The sequence below is a fragment of the Cydia amplana genome, chromosome 21 (assembly GCF_948474715.1).
Source record: "Cydia amplana chromosome 21, ilCydAmpl1.1, whole genome shotgun sequence".
NCBI classification, from domain to species: domain Eukaryota; kingdom Metazoa; phylum Arthropoda; class Insecta; order Lepidoptera; family Tortricidae; genus Cydia; species Cydia amplana.
The window spans coordinates 4,332,138-4,354,674 of record NC_086089.1 but is presented as its reverse complement, the minus strand read 5'-3'; the positions used below and the strand labels follow the sequence as shown (position 1 = coordinate 4,354,674).

The 22,537-nt window shown below is 40.5% G+C and overlaps 2 protein-coding genes across 3 annotated transcripts in view; both read right to left on the bottom strand.

Moving 5' to 3' along the window:
- LOC134658185 (disintegrin and metalloproteinase domain-containing protein 10-like) overlaps positions 1–22,537 on the bottom strand; it is a 392,100-nt gene that overhangs the window by 308,586 nt on the left and 60,977 nt on the right. The gene's annotated exons all lie outside the window — the stretch shown is intronic.
- The window catches only part of LOC134657837 (putative divalent cation/proton antiporter TMEM165), a 53,781-nt gene that overhangs the window by 4,457 nt on the left and 26,787 nt on the right, over positions 1–22,537 (bottom strand). For both annotated transcript variants that reach the window (XM_063513414.1, XM_063513413.1), the window contains one exon: positions 2,675–3,028. In XM_063513414.1, coding sequence (XP_063369484.1) covers positions 2,675–3,028 — 354 coding nt within the window. The remainder of the gene's footprint in view (positions 1–2,674; positions 3,029–22,537) is intronic.

Sequence of the window (22,537 nt, the reverse complement as noted above, 5' to 3'; positions counted from 1 at the left end):
TCGGTTCGGGGGCCGTGGAAGGACCGGGTAGGGGGTCTTCGGGAGTGGCTCTCGAACTTGGCTGCTCTAAAGGTAGTCCAGGGGACGACCGTTCGGTCGTATGACTGGCATGCGAGCCGGTGGGCGACCCGCGCTCTCTTGATGGCTCCTGCTAGCAAGTTGATTCCATTTTTTTCTGTTTTAATTCTAACTACTCATTTGAAGGAATTCAACATTTGTCCGAAAGTCTAAACATTTATTCGGTTCTAAGGGACGAATTACGAAGCAGTTGTCGTTCCCCGCTTTTCCTAGAGCTACCTAGCTTTACTTGTACGGTTTGAGTCAGTCAAGAAAAGTTTATTTAAACTGTCGTGAATCATACTAACATCAAGTTAATTTTACGGTTTAACTCACGTATTTTTAGTCACTCGCGCGACATGTTTCGGTGAGCCTAGGTCACCATTTTCTAACACTACTCAATTCATGCACTGTTAGTGCTTGAAAATGGAGTCCTTGGCTTACCGAAATATGTCGTACGAGTGACAAAAAATACGCGAGTTAAACCGTAAAATTAACTTCAAGAAACTTTTAGTAGGCATTACGTTTTTATTAGTATTTAACTCTAACAAAGTTTTGGTGGTAACTACTGGGAATAAAAATTCCCAGTAGTTACCACTAAACCGAGTTGGTGGTAACTACTGGGAATTTTGTTCCCAGTAGTTACCAGTGGTAAAAGGTGGGAAAAAAATTCCCAGTAGTTACCACTGGTAACAACTTGGTGGTAACTAGTGGGAATAACCCGGCATTACGGTCAACTCATCAATATTGTTATCTGAGACCTAGAAATACCTAATTATATCGAGGTATTCAGTACGAGTATGTCGTACGTACACTTAAAATCATTTTGACCTTTAGTTGGCAAAACTATAGGGTACCCATTTAAAATACCTACCCTAAAGTCTATTTTTTTATTCGGTAGACTAAAATGACATTTCATAGTATGAAATGATGTTTTATGTTCATACTATGAACTGTCATTTCAGTCTACCGAATAAAAAAATAGACTTTAATTAATTATATTTACCTACAGGGGCCCATTTCTCGAACGGTATTAGTCTAATATTATTAGTACGTTGTCATGGTAACCCATGCGACTTGACTATTAGTGGACTATTAATATTAGTCCAACACCGTTCGAGAAATGAGGCCCCAGAGAGCATCTTTTTTGTGTTAAGATTATTTGCGTCGTGTATAAGTACTTAATCTTAGATTTAAACAAGATAGATAGAAACAAATCACGATAAGCTGCTTGCTTTGTACCGACTGATAAACAGATAACAATTTAATCGCTTAAACCAATCATAAAACCCTTCAATCTAATCTATTTTTCACCTGACATTTTTGCTGATCATTTGCTTAAATTAAAATGATATGCGGTAAAAACCATGATAGAATCGGTACCTAACACTGATTTTTATGATTAAGTAGAATGTTATTAATAAAAATAATTAATTAAATAAGAAAACTATTTAAACGCGAACGCAAAAGAGTCAATCGTATAATATTATTACGATTAAAACCCCTTGAGACTTATTTTAGCAAATTGACAACTGTTTTACTTCTACAAGACTTCTAAGTATTTTAGGGAAAATATCTACAGGGTCCAACCCTTAGTCATACTCTGCTAGGTGAATAGTGGGACTTACAGTCTTACAGAACAACTTTCACTATGGCCCAAATTCCGAAATCCGAAAACCTATCCCATAGAAAAATCAATTTGATAGAAATTTATCAAACAACCAATACTTTTGAAAAGCTGGTCTCATAGTAAAGATGTTCAGCACAATCTACATATATGTATCACCTTGCAAAGGATGGCTGAGTTTAAAAACACTAACTATACTTGGTCAAGCAAATCTTGTCAGTAGAAAAAGGCGGCAAATTTGAAAATTCGCGGGTTAGCAACACTATACGTTTGAATTGTTCGAAAATCGCGTGGCATTTATATCTTATCCGTGGAACTATTTTGTTTACATTTCATCGTTGTTCGAGTTCGATGTACATTGCTGTTTTTTGTTCGTTTCTTAGGGATACCATACTTTAGTTTGCTTTACATTGCTACTGACATATCCAGCTTAACAGACTAGAGTTCATGAAATAGCAGAAGCTATACTGGATCAACCAAATCTTGTCAGTAGTAAAAGGCGGCAAATTTGAAAAATCGCGGGTTAGCAACACTGTGTTCGAATAATTCCAAAATCGCGTGTCATCTGTGTGTTATCTGTGGAATGTGGATCGTGAATGACAGCCATCATCTTATTGTTTACATTCTGAATCGTTTCTATTTCAAGAGAAATTTCTGCTGTCACCATTAAATACCAAGATTATGCATGACCTCAAGCAAAGCTAAGGTGCCTACAATGTACAAATTACAATCATGCTCGTTGACGGTAAATATTACTAAAATTTGAGGTTATGATAATTCACTCGAACTGACGTATGAAAGGCGGAAAAATAAACACGTTTTGTTCGATGTACATTGCTGCTTTTCCTAGCGCAATTCTGCTCTTTGAGTGTTACATGGTGTTATACCCTACTTTAATTTGCAGTACATTGCTACTGACAAGATTTGCTTGACGCACTATATCTCTAAACCTCCCAAGCATTCAGTGAGCATATAAAACAAAACACAAACCTGATCCTCCCTCTTCTTCAATTCACTCTGCACCTCCTCCAACTCCTCCTGACCCTCATTCGGATCCATCTTCCATCCATCCCTCAGCATCTTGATACCAAATATGGCGAACAACGCCGCACTGATATAATACGTGTATATCCTCGGTATGTACGTCGCTATCCAGCCGAAAGCGGCAGACAGGATTGTCATGAAGACGAGGGCAGATATGGCGCCGGCGAAGACGATGATGCGAGGGTGCTTCATGGCCATGATGGCTGCGATGAAGAAGGTTTTGTCGCCGAGCTCGGAGACTATGACGACGGATAAGGAGGCGAGGAAGCCCTGCCAGAAGCTCCCGGTGGTTGCCGCGCGCTGGAAAGAAAGAACGATTATGATATAATTTTATTTAAGTTAGAATTTATGGACGAAGCTTAAGTTTTAAGTTAAGTAACTTCTGATAATGATGAGGATTGATAAAACTATCCTATATCCATTCCCGGGCCTCAAACTAACTCAATGCCGAATTTCATCTTCGACACTTCTCTTCTCGAGATTTTAACTTTTGTCTAGAGACTAAAGTAGGACAACTTGTAGATCCAATAATTGGCCGACTTGGATTATTATACTCGTATTAGACACGTGTTACACGTGTTGACATTATCTTCTTTTTCTAGTTTGCGAGGTAATTATATAAGTCTTAAGACCTTTAAGTAAAGTTTGGTTTGTTTGTCTAAGATTTTAGTTTGCGATTCGCGCTACGCAAATTTCCCGCACTATCGCAAACAAATATTTAACATAAGTGTAAAATAGTAAAATTCAACGATCTTATTTGACGCGCATGCGAGGTGAGATTTCAATGTCTTACGAGGGGTGTTCAAAATATTCTCGGTATGAGAATGAAAACAAACAAGTACGAAAAGTTTGATATTTTTATTTTTCAATATACTCCCCCCCTATGTTCATACACTTAAAAGATCGATCAATTATTATTTTTAATCCCTCGTAAAAATATTTTTTATCTTTCGTGTAAAAATGCTCCTCCACTGCCGCCTTCAATGCTTCATCGTCAGAAAATTTATTTCCACGCAGATCCTTTTTAAGATTGGGGAGCAAAAAGAAGTCGCTGGGGGCTAAGTCCGGACTATACGGTGGGTGAGTAACAGTTTTAAACCCACATTCAACAATAGCTGCCTTGGCAATATGAGCAGTATGGACGGGGGCGTTGTCATGCAGAAGCAGAATACCTTTGGTTAACTTTCCTCGCCTCTTTTCTTTAATTACATCCTTTAATTGACGTAGAATGTTAGCGTAGTACTGTCCTGTGATATTTACACCTTTTTCTTTATAATCGATTAGTAATACTCCTTCACAATCCCAAAATATCGTGGCCATGACCTTGCCAGCTGAAGGGATGACCTTGAACTTCTTGGGATGAGCTGAACCCTTAATGTGCCACTGCATGGACTCTTGTTTACTCTCTGGGTCATAATGATGAACCCAGGTTTCATCTCCAGTAACTATTCTTTGCTGCACCTCATCAGGATTTTCACCGCACAGGTCAATAAAATCGGAACAACAAGCTACACGCATGTCTTTTTGAAGCCGAGTCAGCATTCGCGGAACCCATCTTGCACTTACTTTTGACATATTAAGATGGTCATGTATAATATCATGTACGGTACCAATAGAGAGATTGGTTACTTGTGCTATAGATTTTACCTTCACTCGACCATCTTCCAATATAAGTTTTTCCACTTTATCAATATTTTCTTGTGAAGTAGCTACTACAGGCCGGCCAGGTCTAGGGTCATCTTCAATACTCTCCTTTCCGCGTTTAAACTCGCTTGACCACTTTTAAATGGTAGATAAAGAAGGAGCAGACTCACGGTAAACACAATCCATTTCCTCTTTTATGGTTTTTTGATTTTTACCCTGTTTTGTCAAGAATTTTATCACGCATCGATGTTCTAATTTAGTTAACATTGTCAATTCGCACAGGATGTTCATGTTTGTTCAGCAATTGCAGAAAAACAAAAGACTATCTCGGTTCGAATTATACTTTTTATGGTTCCGTAGCCAAATGGCAAAAAACGGAACCCTTATAGATTCGTCATGTCTGTCTGTCTGTCCGTCTGTCCGTCTGTCCGTCTGTCTGTCCGTCCGTATGTCACAGCCACTTTTCTCCGAAACTATAAGAACTATACTGTTGAAACTTGGTAAGTAGATGTATTCTGTGAACCGCATTAAGATTTTCACACAAAAATAGAAAAAAAACAATAAATTTTTGGGGTTCCCCATACTTCGAACTAGGGTTGCCAACCGTACTATATTATATAGTATTGTACTATATTTTGGCTCTCTGTACTATATACTTTTGGAAAAATATATAGTACGCTATAATACTATATTTCTGATTAAACGTATGTTACACTTATGTTTAGTATTTTATCTAAAAGTACCATATTTTTTTGAAATGTACTATATTTTTGATGCCCTATTCTGGAAAATACTATATTCTACCAAAAAATAGTTGGCAACCCTACTTCGAACTGAAATTCAAAAATTTTTTTTTCATCAAACCCATACGTGTGGGGTATCTATGGATAGGTCTTCAAAAATGATATTGAGGTTTCTAATATCATTTTTTTCTAAACTGAATAGTTTGCGCGAGAGACACTTCCAAAGTGGTAAAATGTGTGTCCCCCCCCCTGTAACTTCTAAAATAAGAGAATGATAAAACTAAAAAAATATATGATGTACATTACCATGTAAACTTCCACCGAAAATTGGTTTGAACGAGATCTAGTAAGTAGTTTTTTTTTATACGTCTTAAATCGCCTAAATACGGAACCCTTCATGGGCGAGTCCGACTCGCACTTGGCCGCTTTTTTTAATGTCAATGAATAAACCTTAGCGGCCAGTAACGAAAGAAATTTTAGAAGAGGTCGTAAGATATCAATACCGAGAATATTTTGAACGCCCCTCGTAGAAGCATTAATAAAACCAAAAGACAAGGTAATTTAGAGTAAGATACATATAATTATTTGCACATATTAACTAGTGAAAATCTCCATAAATATGGGTCGTTCCGAAGCAATAAGATAATCACTATATAGTACCTATAAAACAAAGTCGCTTCCCGCTGTCTGTCTGTCTGTATGTATGCTTAGATCTTTAAAACTACGCAACGGATTTTGATGCGGTTTTTTTAATAGATACAGTGATTCAAGAGGAAGGTTTACGTATAATTTGTTAACCCGTGCGAAGCCGGGGCGGGTCGCTAGTTTTATATAAACAAAGAAAGAGTCATAAAAGAGAACGACAGATAAAATCGGCCAAGTGCGATACGGACTCGGGCACCGATGGTTCCGTGTTAGGTAAGAGCCCGTACCATGAGTCACTGACAGTGTCAAAACTGACATTTACGCTATCGAGAACGTAATTTACTTTCTATACATCTCGTACGAGCGAGATGTATAGAAAGTAAATTACGTTCTCGACGGCGTTTATGTCAGTGCCAAACTGATGGTAGCCGTATAGGTCACGTTAGGTGAAGTAAATTAAATTAAATTAAATGTAAATTTTACTTTTTTTTTCCCTAGGTTAAGTTATATTTTAAGATTTGTCACGCCCTAGCAGGGTCCATGCTGTACTTTATAATGTTATTATTATAATATGTAAACACCTTGTAATACCATGGTTGGCATTCAAAAAATGAAATGAAATGAAACTATAAAAGTATAGTAATACATAATAACGTATGAAATAATGCATGCGTCAGAAGTATGTGCCACCCTGGAATTCTTTTCCAACTGGAGATAGAAACTACAAATATAAGTTTGTCATCGAATAAATAGGAGTTGTGGAACCCTAATAAGAGATGTTTATCTAGGTACTTGATACCTTATCGGCGATAGAATCGATAGATGGTACAATCTATGTGTCAATGGACTTCATTTGAATTTATATCGTATCAACCACAGAACATATTAAAGAGGTTAGAATGGCTATCGCGCGCAGTTAGTATCGGAACCGGTGTCGCCGCTCGTTCCTCTCCACATTTACTAACACTCGCGCAACGGTAGTAAACACTAGCTAGCGCCTTGTGTGCGTGGTGAATGGATACGACCTCCTTTAGACAGATTTGATGTCTGGCTTCTTAATCTGAACGTTATTGTGGCGCAAAAAGGCATGTTTACTTCATTTTTCGGTCAGCGCGGGCGAGTAGCATGCGAGCGTTTGCTCAAAACCGGCGGCGACACGTACCCTGCTCGCATCGCCATTCTAACTTGTTCTGTGGTATCAACGTATCTGTCGGTCGGTTGACAATAAAAGGCGTTATGCACTTGAAGTTTTTAAGATTCGCTCTTATTGATTACTTTGGTGGTCAAAACATGTGATATTTTGTTTAAGTCTACGCCGAGACAGTATCTGTGACATGATCTCTTCAAACACATATTTAAAGAAAGTATCTAGATTGTAGATACTTCAGCTCGCCGATTATAATGTATGGAATATACAACATATATAATAATAATATATTGGCTGCGTGCCCATAACATACATAGCCAACACTCAAAATCACGTTCTTAGAAAATGTCGCTTATAGGGGCCCACTGATTACCAGTCTGACAGGCCAATATCGTCCGGCGGCCTGTTAGTCAGTGGTCGGCTTTAGAGATCATAATATCTGGGAGACCGAGCTTTGCTCGGAAAACATATAAAAACTCAAAAATGTGCATTTTCCCAGAGATAAGACCTAGCTAGATCGATTTTTCACCCCCGAAAACCTCCATATAGCAAATTTTATCAAAATCGTTAAAGCCGTTTCCAAGATCCTCAAAATATATATATATATATATAAATAAACATATAAATAAATAAACGAGAATTGCTCGTTTAAAGGTATAAGATAACAAAAAGAGGCATATAATTTATGAAAATATGTATCTTTATAATTTTTTGGAGGTATATCCCGTTCGGTTGTCATTTGTTTTTCAGGACTGCTGGCTATTTGAAAATTGAATGACAGGCGTGATTCCAATTTTGACCCGAGCAATTGATTGAGCCATACTTTTACACAATTTTGATTTTGGGCTCAGCCAACACAACAAAGCTTAGCAAATAAATATAGTTGGTCAAACCAATTTTTTTGTAAATAAGAACCAAAAAACCCATACTCATCCTTTTCTTTTGGGTGCTAGTACTAGTGTAAGACAAAGATAGTATGATTATCTCTGTCTATGTTTGAAATGAGACAGTCCTTTGACAAACTATATATGTACATTTTTATATGTACCTAATAGGCTTCACTTATATTTTTATAATAAAACCTAGTTCTTGTACGACTGTTTAAATACACTTATAATTTAATCGCTTTTGTAGTTATTTAACGGATGATGAGGATTTAGTTTCTTACGTAATATGTACCTACTTAAATTAATTGTTTAATTCTGTTAGTACCTAAGAGGAAGTGATATAATAGTATTTTCTCGCAATTTGCACAGTTAATGTTTATTTAGCAACGCGTTTAGATACATATATGGTTATGCAAACTGTTAACAAACAAATCACTATTATAATAGATCTAATCAAATATTTATTATCTGGGGGCACGGTAGTGCCCCCGCCAAGACGAGCAAAGCGAAGCGCAAGGGCACTACTTACCTTTTCTCGAAGCGCTTCGTCGTTTTTTTGAACCCTCTTAACTTGGGTTTGGATTACTTATACCAGATAAACAAAACTCTCGGGATATGATGTCAATGGTGGACTTATTAAGCATAAAAAAATTCAATTGCATAGCTCTTATACTTTGGATTTTATTAATGTCCAAATAACCCCGATTTCGTCACTGACTCATTCACTCACTGTTGATCATCAAAACCTCTAGGGTACTTCCTGAAGTCATAGGAAACTGAAATTTGGTATGTGAGATAGTATTAGTCCACAAACAACAAAATAATTCAAAGACTTGGGTGGGGAAAAGGGGGGTGGAATTTTGTATGGGAAATCGATAACCGCGGAACCGATTTAGTTGAAATTTGGTATGTAGATAGTTATTGTTATGGGGAAGGATATAAAATAGTTTCAACCCCAAAATCACCCCGTAAGGGTGAAAAGGGGTGGAAAAAGGCATCAGGGGAAAAAGGGGGTTGAAGTTTGTATGGGGAATCAGTAAAAAAGCAGATTGTATGTATATAAAAGATGCCCCCCCAGGTACGTATTTCAGGATTTTTAATAGTAAATCACCCGCAACCCTTTAAATCAGAAGATTGTCATAAGCAACTTAAAAAAAGATGTGAAATCCCACCAAAAACATTTTCATGTAAAATGTTGCCAAGACGAAACCATAAGGCTCGCACTGACAAAAGTTGTCAGATATCTTGTAGAGCCAAGCTTCTAACTCTACAGGCCCTACCTTCACAGACTCTACACCTTAGTCAAAATATGTGGCTTGGCCGTTTCATTATTACAAGAACTATTTTATAATAAAAAATAATGAATAGTGAATACATATTTCACCTTACGCCCATGTGACGAAGCGGTCAAGCCACATATTTTGACTAAGGTGTAGTCTGTGAAGGTAGGGCCTGTAGAGTTAGAAGCTTGGCTCTACAAGATATCTGACAACTTTTTGTCAGTGCGAGCCTTATGGTTTCGTCTTGGCAACATTTTACATGAAAATGTTTTTGGTGGGATATACTCTTAGTAAGGTCAATGAACCATGGCACAGCCGATGACAGATTACGTAAGACTATAGTTTTTTTTTTTAGCATTAGAAATAAGGTAAACAATCTTGATGTGTCTTTTAATTGAAAAACACATTTTAAAAATAAGTTACGGTAAATATGTAACAATTATGAATCTAATACGATCTTTTATAGTCTTCTGCTTTCATAAGTAATAGTTATTGGTTTTTAAAAAGTGTTTTTCAATTAAAAGACATGTCAAAATCGCTTTCCTTCTTTCAAGTTCTTTCTAATGCTAAAAAAAACGAACTATAAAACAATACACTCTTTTTTTTGGGCAGTCGTGTAAAAATAGGTTTGCCACTCTTACGCAAAAACAGAAATCCTCTATTATTCTCCCTTTATTGGCAAGCTGAAATGAACCTTAAAACATTTTGTACAGTTTTGAGATGAGAAAATAACTCATTTATTATACAGGGTGTCCCAAGAAGTAGTGATATACTGAAGCTGGGAGGTAGAGGACCTAGAGGGCTATCTGAATCACCCCCATGTATGTTCCGCGATTTTTCGTATTTTCGGAGTTATGATTTTTTTTAATTTTTCACCTATCGCCGAGTACGATGAGATTTTTATTTATGGTGACGTGAATTATTGCGGTAGATGCTTGATTTTTTTTGTGTGCTAAGCTGATAGATAGGCCAATTCAGTATGGTAACATTTATACTATCGTTAGATCTCTGAATGGACTTAAAAAAAAAATTAATGCCAAGAAAGATAAAATTATAAAATTATTAGAAAGATAATATTAAAAAGATAAAATTATTCGTCATGTCTGTCTGTCTGTCCGTCTGTCTGTCCGTCCGTATGTCACAGCCACTTTTTTCCGAAACTATAAGAACTATACTGTTGAAACTTGGTAAGTAGATGTATTCTGTGAACCGCATTAAGATTTTCACACAAAAATAGAAAAAAAAACAATAAATTTTGGGGGTTCCCCATACTGTGTACTGAAACTCAAAAATTTTTTTTTCATCAAACCCATACGTGTGGGGTATCTATGGATAGGTCTTCAAAAATGATATTGAGGTTTCTAATATCATTTTTTTCTAAACTGAATAGTTTGCGCGAGAGACACTTCCAAAGTGGTAAAATGTGTGTCCCCCCCCCCCCTGTAACTTCTAAAATAAGAGAATGATAAAACTAAAAAAAATATATGATGTACATTACCATGTAAACTTCCACCGAAAATTGGTTTGAACGAGATCTAGTAAGTAGTTTTTTTTATACGTCATAAATCGCCTAAATACGGAACCCTTCATGGGCGAGTCTGACTCGCACTTGGCCGCTTTTTTAAAAGTTTATAACACTCAAATTCCACGGGTTGTCCCGGTATTTTGCCACGGCTCATGGGAGCCTGGGGTCCACTTGACAACTAATCCCAGGAGTTGTCATGTCGTGGGCATTAGTTTTAGTTCCGTAGCCAAATGGCAAAAAACGGAACCTTTATAGATTCGTCATGTCTGTCTGTCTGTCCGTCCGTCTGTCCGTCTGTCTCTCCTACGGACATACGGACGTCACAGCCACTTTTTTCCGAAACTATAAGAACTATACTGTTGAAACTTGGTAAGTAGATGTATTCTGTGAACCGCATTAAGATTTTCACACAAAAATAGAAAAAAAAAAACAATAAATTTTGGGGGTTCCTGTGTTCCAATACTGTGTACTGAAACTCAAAATTTTTTTTTTTCATCAAACCCATACGTGTGGGGTATCTATGGATAGGTCTTCAAAAATGATATTGAGGTTTCTAATATCATTTTTTTTCTAAACTGAATAGTTTGCGCGAGAGACACTTCCAAAGTGGTAAAATGTGTGTCGCCCCCCTCCCTGTAACTTCTAAAATTAGAGAATGATAAAACTAAAAACAATATATGATGTACATTAACATGCAAACTTCCACCGAAAATTGGTTTGAACGAGATCTAGTAAGTAGTTTTTTTTTAATACGTCATAAATCCCCTGAATACGGAACCCTTCATGGGCGAGTCCGACTCGCACTTGGCCGCTTTTTTCTATTTTTGTGTGAAAATCTTAATGCGGTTCACAGAATACATCTACTTACCAAGTTTCAACAGTATAGTTCTTATAGTTTCGGAAAAAAGTGGCTGTGACATACGGACGGACAGACAGACAGATAGACAGACATGACGAATCCATAAGGGTTCCGTTTTTTGCCATTTGGCTACGGAACCCTAAAAAGTAGTCCAATAAGTCATATATTACAGGAAAACCTATAAGAATGGTCAAGTGTGAATCTATTTTAAGGAAAAACTGTTGTAAATACGGAACCCTTAAGACGTGAGTCAGACGCACTTGGCCAGTTTTGCAGATAATTAATACGGTTAAAGAAAGAAGAAGAGTCCATAAAAGAGGGGGGAGGGCTTTGCCCAGCAGTGGGACACGGTGGGCTCTGAATAATAATAATAGTCGTTTCAGTGAATGGTCTAATAGCGAAGTCTCGACCAACATCTTGAGAGACTCTAGCTAGGTGGTTGGATCAAGGGTCAGATGCAGAAGGCGGTAATCTTGGACACGGCGCGGATAGTCCGCCGGTTCCTCTCTCTGCGACCCTGACCACCGGCAGCTTGGGCCTTGCCCCGCTACTGGCGGCATGGCACACTAGGTTAGGTTTTTTTATAATATGTATATAAGTATTTTGTATTGTTTTTGTACGTGTTTTTGTATTTTATTTTTATATTAATATTATAAAATAACCTACCTTAAGTTTGAAAAGAAATAAAAGATAATAATAATAATAAAGAACGATACGTTTTAAACGCATTTGACACTGACACAATAGTATTTTATGCAACCGTTGTTTAAGAGAGGTCAAAAGAGGCGAGTGGATGAGTAACAATTTGTCTGTCTGTATGTTCGCGATAAACTCAAAAACTACTGTACGGATTTTGATGCGGTTTTCACCTATTAATATACAGGGTGTCCCAAGAAGTAGTGATATACTGAAGCTGGGAGGTAGAGGACCTAGAGGGCTATCTGAATCACTCCCATGTATGTTCCGCGATTTTTCGTATTTTCGGAGTTATGATTTTTTTTTTTAATTTTTCACCTATCGCCGAGTACGATGAGATTTTATTTATGGTGACGTGAATTATTGCGGTAGATGCTTGATTTTTTTTGTGTGCTAAGCTGATAGATAGGCCAATTCAGTATGGTAACATTTACTATCGTTAGATCTTTGAATGGAATTAAAAAAAAAATAATGCCAAGAAAGATAAAATTACCCAGTATGTTCACAACTTCAAGGGCGCTTAGAAAAATAAAACATACTAGGTAATTTTATCTTTCTTGGCATTAAATTTTTTTTTAATTCCATCGGTTACTAAAGACGCCACGAGTTTTTTTGACTCAGTTAAACAACGTTGCATACAATACATTTTCTACGACCAAGCACTTACTTTGAAATGAAATTGTAAATTTAACAAATATTTTTCATGTCATCTAGTGGACTTCTACCTACGGTACGAAGTATCTATATCTACCTATTTTTAGTGACTTCTTGATGGGCTATCAGGCTATCACTGACATTTCTTCAGGTGTAGACACTAAGTTTTCGTCTTCATCCATTTTAACTTGAAAGACACTGTTTTTGGACTCAAAAGTTAAGTTTTTATTCGACAACCACAATAACCACATTCAAGAAGTAGCAAAGAATGCAGGGTACGGGCGGGAAAAGAATGAATGAAATTAAAAAAAAAAACATGTCTATGGTTCACTTATTTGTCAGAGATGACATTTAAAATAAGGTTGGCAACAATGTATTTCATACAATATTTTTTTAGGTGATCATTACACGAAGTATCGAAAAAGTGCCAAAAAGATACTGCGTGTATGCATAAATGCTTTTACACTACATATGGGGCTACTTTTCCGCACTAGTGCGTAAAATAGCAGTTTTCGTGCGTATGTCGAAACTTTAAAGTGCCATATGTACTGTAAAACGTTGTTCGATACACGTGCGAATAGGTAATTCGCAACTCGTGTCGATTTAAAACACTCCCTTCGGTCGTGTTTTAATTTATCGCCACTCGTTTCGAATTTCCTCTTTTTCGCACTTGTATCGAAAATAACTATTTTGGGGAATAGACTATAATTATATGTAAAGACTTGTCTTGATCACTATAAGGTAGGGTTTTAAAGATGTGTGCACGACCCTTTAAATGACAAATAAAGGTAAGTACGGGAGTAGAAAAATATTTATTTTTCTATTACTTGAAATATAAACATTTGATCCTGAAGATAAAAAGTAGGATATATTGGTATGTCCGCCTACAATCAGGAAAAATAAATACCTACAGAACACAATGTTGCTAATTCTACATTGTGTGCAACTGTAGGTATTTACATATAATAAATTCAAGTAGAGCAAATATTTAAAGAACTACAGTGAGATTATTCACAAGCGTGTGTTGAGGTCGTATAACCAAGGTCGATGTGTTATTCATTTACAACTTTTTTCCTTTATTCATTTTTAGAGTTCCGTGCCCAAAGGGTAAAAACGGGACCCCATTACTATAATAAAAAAATTATAATCGGAGGCCGTTAAAATGAACGATTGAACGAGACAAGATATGGCGATTGCACTTGTAGATTTCTTGATTACAGTAATGTAGAATTGCAAAATAAGCGTGCAACGAACGATAAAAAATGTTGTTTTTCAAGGAAAGGATTTCAACGTATTTTATTTCGTCATGTTTTGTATGTGGTAGATGTCATTTTCCATGTGTTTCCTAAGGAGAAAATAATAGTGATTTATCCAAATGACCCAGTGAACCAATGCACACGTTTAACTAACTTTTAGGGGTTAGTATAGCTTTCTAATAAACCCTACCACTCGCCAAGGTCCCCCGCGATCCTGACAAAGGACCAAAAATCCTGCCATGTCAGGGGAAACCCTGACGCATGTCAACCCTAATAGTACAACATTCGTGCCATCTGATAACGACAGAGTACCTTTTGAAAATGTCGATAGTAACGTCACATATATCATATCATATACACCTAATCTCAATAGGATAGCTACAAGTGGGTGAAATTGGACTACCTAGGTGATATGATAATCAAAGGGTACATTCTAGAATCTAGATCGTGCGACAGAAAACTTTTTCCTGTCAACGGTTGCCATGGCTACGGTCGCCTGACATCTATCTATCAATAGGGTATTTGACTACTAGTCAAATCAGTTTCTTTTTTCGAACTGTCAAAACGATTTCGCTACTATGGAATTTTTTCATATAAATTCTACTAGCATGTGACGTCATGCACATTCAGTTGCGTAGTTTTAAAGATCTAAGCATACATAGGGACAGACAGACAGCGGAAAGCGACTTTGTTTTATACTATGTAGTGAATACTTAATTTTTAGGGGTCCGTACCCAAAGGGTAAAAACGGGACCCTATTACTAAGACTCCGCTGTCCGTCCGTACGTCTGTCACCAGGCTGTATCTCACGAACCGTGATAGCTAGGCAGTTGAAATTTTCACAGATGATGTATTTCTGTTGCCGCTATTACAACAAATACTAAAAACAGAATAAAATAAAGATTTAAGTGGGGCTCCCATACAACAAACGTGATTTTTGACCGAAGTTAAGCAACGTCGGGGTCAGTACTTGGATGGGTGACCGTTTTTTTTTGCTTGTTTTGCTCTATTTTTTGTTGATGGTGCGGAACCCTCTGTGCGCGAGTCCGACTCGCACTTGGCCAGTTTTTATTTTTTTGTAACGGCCCGCTATTACGCGTGTGGAGCGTAGACTGTAGTTTTGAAGTTGAATTAAAGTTCTGCGAGAAGAGAAGAAACAGCACTCAGGAACGCGCCAGCCGGGATACCTTCGAAGTCCGCTTGCCGTACCTCCAATACCACCATTACCGGGTTAGTGGGTTAGTATGTTAATAAGAACACATATTTATGGTTAATATGTTACGTGTTAAGGCATATGTTGCCTGTAGTAGTATGTAGTGATGAGTGAGTAAGCTACCACGGCGGGAGGCGGTATTTATAGGCGCGCGCCCCACCATAGCCACTTAGGCCACGCCTACTTAAGACGTGGGTGTTACGTGCAGAGTCAGTCAGGAGAGCCATTCGGAACCTCGCACGGACGCACCTCACCAGCACCTGCCTATCCGACCGACGATTTTCTGTGAAAATCGAAGCCGGAACGCGCCCGGCCCCTGCCGGAGGGGAAGCCCAGCTGTACCCAGAACCCATCCACCGACGGTCGCCCTGCCCAACAGGACCGACTGACGGTGACGCGTCGCGCAGGTCCCGCATCATCACGGACAAGAAGCCACCGATGTCCCCCCCCGTCCCTTCGGGGCGGGTGGGTAGACAAGAAAACGGATTTTACAATCCACCCGCAGCCACAACAGTAAAACTCGCGACCCACCCGGTCCCCTCGGATAGGGTGGGTAGTTCGCAACGCGAGTTTTACGAAGTACCCGGCGACACCAAGACCCCGGAATCCACCTACGGCCCCTCAGAGCCGTGGCAACCTGACTTCGATGGCCTCATCGAAGCCCTCGGACGCCCCTACGCACCACCCCCATGGGTAGCCCCAGACCGACTCTCCCCTCGCGGGCAACTTGATCGTGTTCGTATCAAGGCTGCCAGCTTGGCGCAAGTCGGTCACATACCTCCACGCCCGGAAGTATGGCCAACAGCCTTCCCTAGGCTGTTGGGGCACGCCCCTGGGACAGTGGAGCCGTCCCAGGAAGAAGCCCAACCGCAGCGCCACCAGGACGAGCACCCTGTCACTCCACAACCTTCGGCAGTTGAGGAGAAGCCGGAGTGCAGCACGCCCGACAAGCAGGACCAGGAAGGGTCCTGTGACACCACCCCGCCACCGACGGACCCGCGACCCCGCGCCAGCCACGGAGCCGCCCCGCAGCCCCAACAAGGCCCCACCAACCAAGACACCGCACTTACAGAGGCCCCCAAGCCGGGAGCCACTGTACCTGCCCCCCCGGCCCCCGCGCCGGCATCTACACCCGCAGCCCCTGACACCAACCACGCAACCGCCGCAGCCCCGCAGCTGCGCCTAACAAAAACGCCTGAGCACGCCGAACGCTCGGGCCCCCGCCGCCTACTGGGCATCGCGCCGCTCCATGCGCGCCCCCCGGATAACCGCCGGCAGCGCCAACGCCCCCAGGGCACTGGGGCAAGCCGAAGAAGGAGGAGACACCAACAAGCGGGCACCGCGCCGCTCCACGCACGCCCTCCGGACAGCCGCCGACAGAGGGAGACAGCCCACAGCAGCAGCGTGGCCCCACAGCCACAAAGCCACTGAGCGGCTACACCGAAGATAAAATGCCATGACAGGCCAGCCGGCTAGTTATGGCCATGAAGCCACCGCCCTAGAATAGGGCACTGAAAAGACCCGCCCGTAGTTACGGGCGGCGAGTTGAAACCGCCAAAAATCCCCAAAAGGGATGGGAAGGCATCTCATACCTCCCTTCGGGAGGTATGAAAGAAGCAGACGAGCAGAGTCAGTTTTCCTTTATTCGACCAATAAGCTTACGCTATTACATTTGATTGGGGAATGGGTAAAATATATTTATTAGGAACATAATTGACTTAAATCTAGGCATATAACACAAATAATATTATTAATAACACAATATAAGTTAAAAATACACATGAAAGTAAAGGGTACATAAAACATAATAAAAACGCTTAAAACTAACATGCTTAATTTTAATGAGCTATACACGACAATCTCCCCCACGTGTGTCAACACCGTCTGTGTGCGAAGAGTGTATAGGTATAAGTCTGGAAACTGGGCGACGGACTTCACCTGCGCGGGTGCGGACAATGGCTACTCTCACGTGGCCATCAGGGCCGGGAAAGAGTTGTGCGATTACGCCTCTAGGCCATGTCCCTCGTGGCATGGAGCTATCCGCTACGATGACTACGTCCCCTACATGTAGTTTCTTTACGTTTTGATGAGCACCTGGCCTAGGGAGGAGGCTGGGTCGGTATTCTCGCTGCCAGCGCCTCCAGAAGTGGTCGGCTAGCGTCTGCGCTGTTTTCCACGAAGAGAGTGACATAGTCGCGTCTGTGAAGACGCCCAGTGGTGACATGGAGCTCGATCGGCCGATGAGAAAGTGGTTCGGCGTCAGGGCTTCGACGTCTAAGTCTGGATTCACTGGTGTCAGCGGTCTAGAGTTGACTATGTGCTCTGATTCTAGCAGTAACGTGTGTAGAACTTCTTCGTGGGGTGCTCTCTCTTTTAATGTTACTTTCAGTGCTGTTTTTACGCTGCCTACGAGTCGCTCCCAAGCGCCGCCGGCGGAGGGGTTGCCGGGCGGTATTTTCTTCCAAGTTATAGCTCGCTCGGTCAAAAATGGCTTGAGACTGTCGGGCAGCGTCCTTTTGGCCTCTGCTAGTTCTCGTTCCGCGCCGTAGAAGTTAGTGGCGTTGTCGGAATAGAGAACTGTAGGCGTGCCGCGTCGCGCTATCATTCTGCGTAGTGAAAGTATCATAGAGGATGCCGAAAGTGAGGCGGCAAGCTCTAAATGTACAGCGCGTGTCGTGAGGCATGTGTATAATACGCCCCATCTCTTCTCGCGGCGGCGGCCTATAGTTATGTGCATAGGGCCAAATAGGTCTACGGCTGCGGCGGTAAATGGCGGTTGATTCGCCTGGAGCCTCTCTGACGGTAGGTCGCCTACAGGAACCTTGAGTGTGGTTCCCTTATAGGTCCGACACCATTGGCACTTATTCGCTAGATAGCGAATGCTACCGCGCAGCCCGATAATGTAGTATCTCTGTTTCAACTCGTTGATGACGGTCGCGTGGTTGCCGTGTTTGAAGAGAGCATGAAAATGATGTACTAGTAACTTGACGAAATCTTCTTTCGCTTGCAGGACGGGTACGTGTACGTCTTTGTCGATTCTAGCGTTCAGCACGACGATTCCGTTCTTGTCAAGTTGTACAGCTATCTTGTGTAGAGGAGATTTCTTCGGTAGTGGCCGCCCAGTTTCCAGTAACTTAATCTCTTCTGGAAATGAAGCGTGCTGACTCCGTCGAATTAGCAATATCTCTGCTAAATTTAACTTCCCCTTATTCACCTCTGTGTCTGCTTTCCTTGATAGCAATGAGGCTTTAAATACCTCGGCGGCAACCAGAATCCTAGCGGTGGCGCGGACTAGTCTTACGAACTTCGAAAACCTAGCTACCTCTGGTAGGTACTCAAATTTATCCTTTACTGCGCCTACCGCGCACACGAGTTTACTAGCGCGTTCCTCGCCCGTATTGGCGACGGGCGCGGGCGTTGTTTCTGACGGCCAATACTCTTCGGGTTTACGTATAAACTCGGGCCCTACAAACCACCGGTGGTTCGCTCCGAATTGGGCCGGTATACCGCGTGTCGCGTCGTCGGCCACGTTAACCGTGCTCGGTACCCAGCGCCAGTTGGCGGGGGTAGTGGAGTGTTCGATCTCTGCTAACCTGTGCGCAACGAACGTCTTATATCTCCGCGGGTCTGCACGTATCCATGAGAGTGCGGTTTTGGAGTCCGACCAAAAATACCTATCCTTTATCGTGTAGTCTGACTCTTTTACTATTGAATCCGCTAACCTGGTAGCTAACACGCAGCTCTGTAGCTCCATACGGGGTATGCTGACCACTTTGAGTGGCGACACGCGGGCCTTAGCCGCTACTAATGCCGACGTCCTAGTCCCCTCGGGAGTTATGCTAACTAGGTATACTGCCGCGGCGTATATCTTTTCACTTGCGTCACAAAAGATATGCATGTACGCTTCGCGGTTGAATGCGGGCACGTGACGCGGGATCTCTAAGTCCCTTAGCTGCTGTACGTTATCTATGAACGATCGCCATGCGGGTGCGAGCGAGACGGGTATAGGCGAGTCCCAATCGATTCCCGTTCTCCATATCTCCTGCATTAGTGCCTTACCTAATACCGATATGGGACTTACGTAACCGATCGGATCGAATATTGACATCGCGCTACTCGTGACCTGCCGTTTTGTAGGTAATTTCTGACCGTTAAGTACGTCTTCGGGCGTATTACGAAAGTTTACGTTGAAACCTAAGGTGTCACGCTTGTGATTCCACTTCAAACCTAAGGTACGTTCGCTCTCGTTCGCGCCTAACAGCGACGTTTCCTCTTTACTTTTAACTACGTCAGCTATTACCGCAGGATGGTTCGATGCGAACCCGCGAAGCTCGAATGACGCGCGCATGTTTAACTCGTAAACCTCGTGTTTAGTCGTTAAGGTTCATTTTGGAGTGAAGGTGTTAGAAGAAATTAAAACAGGTCCATACGCTTATGACTATTTATTGCAACTAAACTGCGGCGGGTCATCTCATCATAGGTACATATAGGTATGCAGTAGGTATGCGTGTATAGGTAATAAAAAACAAATTTCAACTTAACATACCGCCCACCAAAAACAACAGTTTTTAAACTATAAGCTTTAGAATGAGTAAGGAAACATTTGTTAACCTAAAACCTCGAAATAACACTAAGTACATTGTAAACTTTAACCAAAAAAGGCATAAGGCACGAAAATCTAGTCTTTAAGTTTACATTAAACGTTAAGTTAACAACTAACAGTCGTTATACAAACTTGAAACTAAACTATCACAAAAAAAACTGTAGGTCCTCACTCAGTACAATAGTTACAAACTTATACTACAATATCGGCGCTAATTATTTTATACTAAAATATGTAGGTACATTTTATTCGTTAGAAACACAATATTTATCTATGGTCGGGCCTTAGAGAATATTATTATCTCACAAACAAGTTAGCTTGGTGCTAATTACGTGCTACATAACTAGTCAAGCTAGGTACCCACAAATGTATACTAACTATTAACTAACAATAATGTTAAAGAAGTAAACAAAATCCCATCACCCAGCTGCTCGTTTACATTTGAGAGATATACGTACATATGTTATCAACATTAAACAAAATGCTTTGAACCTTACATTCATAGAAATAAAGTGCAATTTTCTATAGTTCATGTTTTCTAATTACGTTGTTTCGCTTCTAAATAATGTAAACTGAGCAATTTAACAAAATACTTAAAGCAAATAGATTACAAATAGAAGAAATAATAATTGATTAATAACTATTTGTAATGTAATCTAAAATCTTACATAGTAGCATGTAACATGCAGGTAAGACATCTTTACGTACTTACAACTATAAAAATATTCGATTTTACAACATAACATCTTGTTTGCTAACGGAATTTGATAAAGATTCAATTGTAATGGACTGTATGGATTGTTTTAGGTACTTTTAACTACAAACTTGGTGTTAGCTAAACAATGTCTTTAGTGAATAATATTTAGTTTAAGTACGAATATAGAAACTTCTTATTCATATTTTTTAAACAATCTAATGAACACACTCGAGTATAAGTCTTATTATAATACAATAAAGTCTCTTTTTGAATGATGTTTGATGTTGGCGAACTAATACCGCAGTGGTTTAACTAGGTATATCATTTCAATGTTTACAAGTTACGTTTATAAGTAAGTATGCACATGTATTCAGATACATAACGGGAAAGTGGTTATGTAATGAACGTTTAACTTTACTCGCGAATATACCTAAGTCTGATTGGGTTGATCAGAGGTTTTACCTGATAACTTGATAAGTAGGTATTTCTTTTATACTTGAATTAGGTATACTTAGTTTAAAAGGCTGACCGCCCACCCTTTTTCAACTCGGGTTTGTACATCACGATGGTGACATACAAGTGTACGACCTATGTTGATGGTAAGCGGACACTGTAGCCTAATTATCGGGGTGCTTTGGCAAGAGTACTAATTTTGACAAGGGCCTTTTCAGAAGGTTGTTTCCTTTACACTGCACCGTAACAACTCGCACCAGCTGATCAGGTCCTGGATGTAAGGCTGTTATCTTTCCTAGTAGCCACTTTGCCGGCGGCATGTCATCCTCCTTGATCACAACGATATCTCCAACAGTTGGCGGATTAACTGTGTCCTGCCACTTGTAACGTTGTTGTAAGGTGTTTAGGTATTCCGCTTTCCATCTTCTCCAAAAATCTTGCGTCTGTTTTTGTATAAGTTGCCATCTGGTCAGCATGTTAACATTTCTATTTTCATAGTTTATATCCGGAACGCTAGTTACCGGTTCTCCGATCAAAAAATGGCCAGGTGTAAGTGGATTTAAGGTGTCTAACGTTTCATCTAAATGTGACAAAGGCCTTGAATTACAACAAGACTCAATTTGAGCCAGCTGAGTCGCTATTTCTTCGTATGTCAGCTTTGTGGTGCCATTAACACGATTTAGATGTCTTTTTACCGAGCGTACGCCAGCTTCCCAAAGTCCACCAAAGTTGGGAGCCTTCGGGGGAATAAAATGCCAGGTTGTGCCATCATTGGCTAATAGTTCCGCTATTTCCTTAGTTACACTTGAGTTGCTCTTTGCGAACATGTCTCTTAGCTCTTTGTCGGCCTTTACAAAATTAGTCCCGTTGTCGCTCCAGAGATGTAAGCAGCGGCCTCGTCTGGCAACAAATCTACGGAAAGCTGCAATGAAGGCTTGCGCTGTGAGATCCGTTACAGCCTCCAAATGTATCGCTCGGGTGGACATGCATATGAAAAGACAAATATATCCCTTTGTGGATGTGTGACCGCGACCCTTCGACGTCCTCAACTGCACAGGTCCTGCGTAGTCTACTCCACTGTTAAGGAACGCACGGTGAGGCGTTACCCTCGGGGCGGGCAACTGACCCATCAGTTGCTGCCGAGTTTTAGCCTTTTCAACAATACATGTCCGGCAACTGTGCGTAACTTGTCTGACAGCTGCCTTTAGACTAATAATCCAATATTTGCTTCTAATGTATGTCATCATAGCCAGTATGTCTCCGTGCAATGTTCTTAAATGTGCCTCTTTTATCAACAGTTTTGTGATATGTTGCTTACTGGGAATGATGATAGGGTGTTTTGCCTTTTCTGCTATGGAAGAGTTGTGGAGGCGGCCACCGACCCTCAACATACCATGTTCATCTAAGTATGGGGTAAGTGTGATTAAAGAACTCTTTGCCTTAATTTTACCATTATTTTTCAGATCTTTAATTTCATCTTCATATATCAAATATTGGTAGTATATTA